At 49.7% G+C, this 3,440-nt stretch overlaps 1 protein-coding gene across 1 annotated transcript; it reads right to left on the reverse strand.

Moving 5' to 3' along the window:
* Positions 1-1,140: 1,140 nt before the first annotated feature.
* Positions 1,141-3,212, reverse strand: sox1b (SRY-box transcription factor 1b). The gene has a single exon (XM_019878392.1). The coding sequence runs from the start codon at positions 2,960-2,962 to the stop codon at positions 1,946-1,948; it is 1,017 nt and encodes a 338-aa protein (XP_019733951.1). The 5' UTR covers positions 2,963-3,212; the 3' UTR covers positions 1,141-1,945.
* Positions 3,213-3,440: the final 228 nt, after the last annotated feature.

The following is a 3,440-nucleotide window of genomic DNA, read 5'->3' on the forward strand; positions in this document are numbered from 1 at the left end:
GCACAAACACTAAGTTCTCCCTTGAATAATGAGAAAATGAGAAAAGAATCAGTCACATTTATTAACAGAGCTCAACCATGCAGCATTAAAATACAATAAAAATGTAATCAGTTCTTAAATATGCGAGCAAGCAGAACAGATAAATGATAAATCAATCAAATGAACAGTTATGGATTTTGATATCTTGGACCTAATTTTCTCAAATAATATTCATTTGCATCTTGGCATATTGATTTTCATATATATATATAAATATATATTTCTCCAACGTGCTCACCCAGTTAAATTTGTTTATGTTAATTTTATGTAAAGCAATTCGGTAAAAAAAAAAAAAAAGTACACGGTCAATCGCAAAGTGATTTTTGGGGCAGGGGCGCGGGGGCGCGTTCAAGGGATGTTGTTTGCAAATCTTGGGGTAGGAGTGGATCAAGGAGTTTGTTGCCAGCAACCACCCAAGCCCATGCCCCTCCAAGCCTGAAACGCTCTCACTCAAATCCCCTTTAGCAACCACTTCTCAACTTCGCCTCACCCTGCTCCGCTGTTTCACCAAGCAACACGCGGGCAGGCCACGCCGTCCTGCTGGGCTTCCAAGTTGGACAATGGCAGCGTTTTCTGGCAGAGTTCAACGGATACACGCGCAGCATTTATTCCCGAAATGGGATGACTATGACTGACGTCATCATCGAGATGGTAGCGAGGGCTCCAACTCATTTTAACATGAACAAACGTGAACGAAATAAAAGACGAACGAGCTGCATGGCCTAAGGCCATTCACACTGCACTTTGAAAAACAATCATTTCGCGTTTAAATAAATCCATTCCCGAACCCATTAATACATTCGAACAGTTTGGTTGAAGGAAGTAGAAAGCGAAAGCAAGTGCGTTTGAAGCAAAGCTGTATGAGAATGCGTGTCGGCTTGCACGTGTCTTTTCTTCCGCAACGTTTCGTGATTTTAACGGGGGGAAATAAACGGTTGGAAATTAATCAAATGAAGGGATAAATAAGACATCGAATGTGTGACAACTGAATTACCCGCCAATGTGATTAAAATGATAATACAGATGTGAAATCTCTATCCATATGTAAAAAAGAAAATAATCTTACATTTAAAAACGTTTTTTTAAAGCACTGCTCTGATAATGCGGTATCACATAAAACAATCATTTATGTTCCAATTGAAAATGAATTAGTCAATTTACTTCCCTCGAAGGGTAAACGAAACTGACAGAAAAATCGAATCGAGAACTAATCATTTAAAGCATAAATAGCAGGACATCACAGGAGGGAGCATTTGTAATACAAAGCAACCACTTTTTCTGTATTCATGACATAATGCTCTTTCAATTTCGTTCGGCGAAAGCCCACTTCAAGCAAAAACAAAATGGTGGTGCGAAAATGTTTGGGAAATTAAGTGAGCAGGGAAAAGCGAATTACTCCTCCTTTTGACAATACAGTTGCATAAAGCGTTTTCAGTTGGCATATTTATTCACCGTTAACAACACTTACAACAACAAAATCAAATTACACCGACCGACTCACGCGTTTACAAGATGGGTTACAAATTAAAATCAATTCATATTGCTGTCTGGAAACTTTTTCCAAAACACTTTTTCCAGCGCCCCAAATTCCAGAAAAACGTGAAAAATTAAATAAAATAAAAATTTATAATGCACCAGACTTGGAGGATTATAATTTAAACCGTGTGAAAACGTGGCAACCTCTGTTACCGTGAGCTCAAATAAATCAGCGTGAGCGTTCCGCCAAGCTTGGCCAGACAAAAGAAAGAAAACATTTGGGAATGGGTAGAGGGGAAGGGGCGAAACTTTGTTCAAGGTGATTGCATTTTTATGGCTTAAACGCCTTAATTTATACGCGAGCGGCAGTGGCCCACCACTGCTCGGAGTATTTGGTTGCGGTTTAGTGCTTGTAAAACATCAAATACATTTAAATGTGCGTCAGGGGAACCGTCCCGTTCACGTGGGCGCTGCTTCCCTGGTAATGCTGCGTGTGGAGCACGTGCAGGCGCCCCTGCACGGACGAGTCACCCGCCGCGTCCCCGGTGGGCAAGTACATGCTGATCATGTCCCGCAGGTCCCCCGAGGGGCACGGCTGGCGCGCCGTGGACACGGGAGGGCTCGCGCTCGGCTCCGATTTCACCAGGGTTCCCAGAGTTCCCCCGAGCGCCCCCGGCACGGGTGACATGCCGGCGCTGTGGTGCTGGTGATGCGTGTAGCCCGTGATGCCCCCGTAGACGGGCGGAGAGGCGCTCATGTAGCTCTGGGAGTTCGAGATGGGGCTGTAAGATAAGGCGCTCATGTCGTACCTGTGCACGGGCTGCGGATTATGCGGGTGCTGGTGCGCGTGGTGGTGCGGGTGAGCGCCGGCGCCCGGGTGTTGCGTGTAAGCAAGCTGCGCCTCCTGCATCATGGCGTGAGCGGCCGCAGCCGCGACGGAGTACGCGCCGTTCGGCCAACCGTTGACGTGCGCCGTGTACACGCCCGCGCTGGACCCCAGGGCCCCCCCACCGGGGCTCTCCAGCCGCTGCCCGCCGCCCATCCCCGCCGCCGCGTTGCCGAGAAGCCCACCGGCCAGCGAGTACTTGTCCTTCTTGAGCAACGTCTTGGTCTTCCTCCGCGGCCGGTACTTGTAGTCCGGGTGCTCCTTCATGTGCATGGCCCGCAGCCGTTTGGCCTCGTCGATGAAGGGCCGCTTCTCGGCCTCGGTCATCACCTTCCACTCGGCCCCCAGCCGCTTGCTGATCTCCGAGTTGTGCATCTTGGGGTTCTCCTGGGCCATCTTGCGTCGCTGGCCACGCGACCACACCATGAAGGCGTTCATGGGTCTCTTGATTCGCTCCTGTGGGACTTTGCCTCCGCCGCCACCGTGGCCCCCGGGGTTGGACGGGTTGGTCTGTTGCACCGCGGGGGAGTGCAAGTCCGTCTCCATCATGATGCTGTACATTCACCTTGTCTTGGCCGAATCACTCAGACACGAAGAAACATTCAGGCCGCCTCACCCTCCCTCCCTTGAGGATGCTGAGAGTGAGAAAGAGCGTTAGCGGTCTCAGAGGCAAACTTGTTCCTCACTTCCCCGCGTTGCCCTTTTTGCTGTCATTCGTCTTGGAAGAAGGCAGCCTGGGATCCCGGCGTGCGTGCGCCACTTTGCTCCGAGCTGTGCTGGCAAAAGTTCGCGCAGCTTGCCCGGGCCGCGCGCTGACAGCCGCTAAATGAGCGCGGGCGGCCAATGGAGGGGCTCGAGCGAGAACGTGATTTGCATGCGCGGGCCCGAGCGTCTGTGCACGTCACAGCGGCCGTGTGCGCGTGCGTGCGTGTTTGTGAGTATCAAATATACAGTAAGCCCTGAGACTTCAGAACTTGTTTAGCATGAATATCACTATTATTCTGAACCTTCTTAAGGATTTCATTTCCTTTACCGTCTA

This window comes from Hippocampus comes, unplaced genomic scaffold (genome assembly GCF_001891065.2).
Source record: "Hippocampus comes isolate QL1 unplaced genomic scaffold, H_comes_QL1_v1.1 scaffold345, whole genome shotgun sequence".
Taxonomy (NCBI): domain Eukaryota; kingdom Metazoa; phylum Chordata; class Actinopteri; order Syngnathiformes; family Syngnathidae; genus Hippocampus; species Hippocampus comes.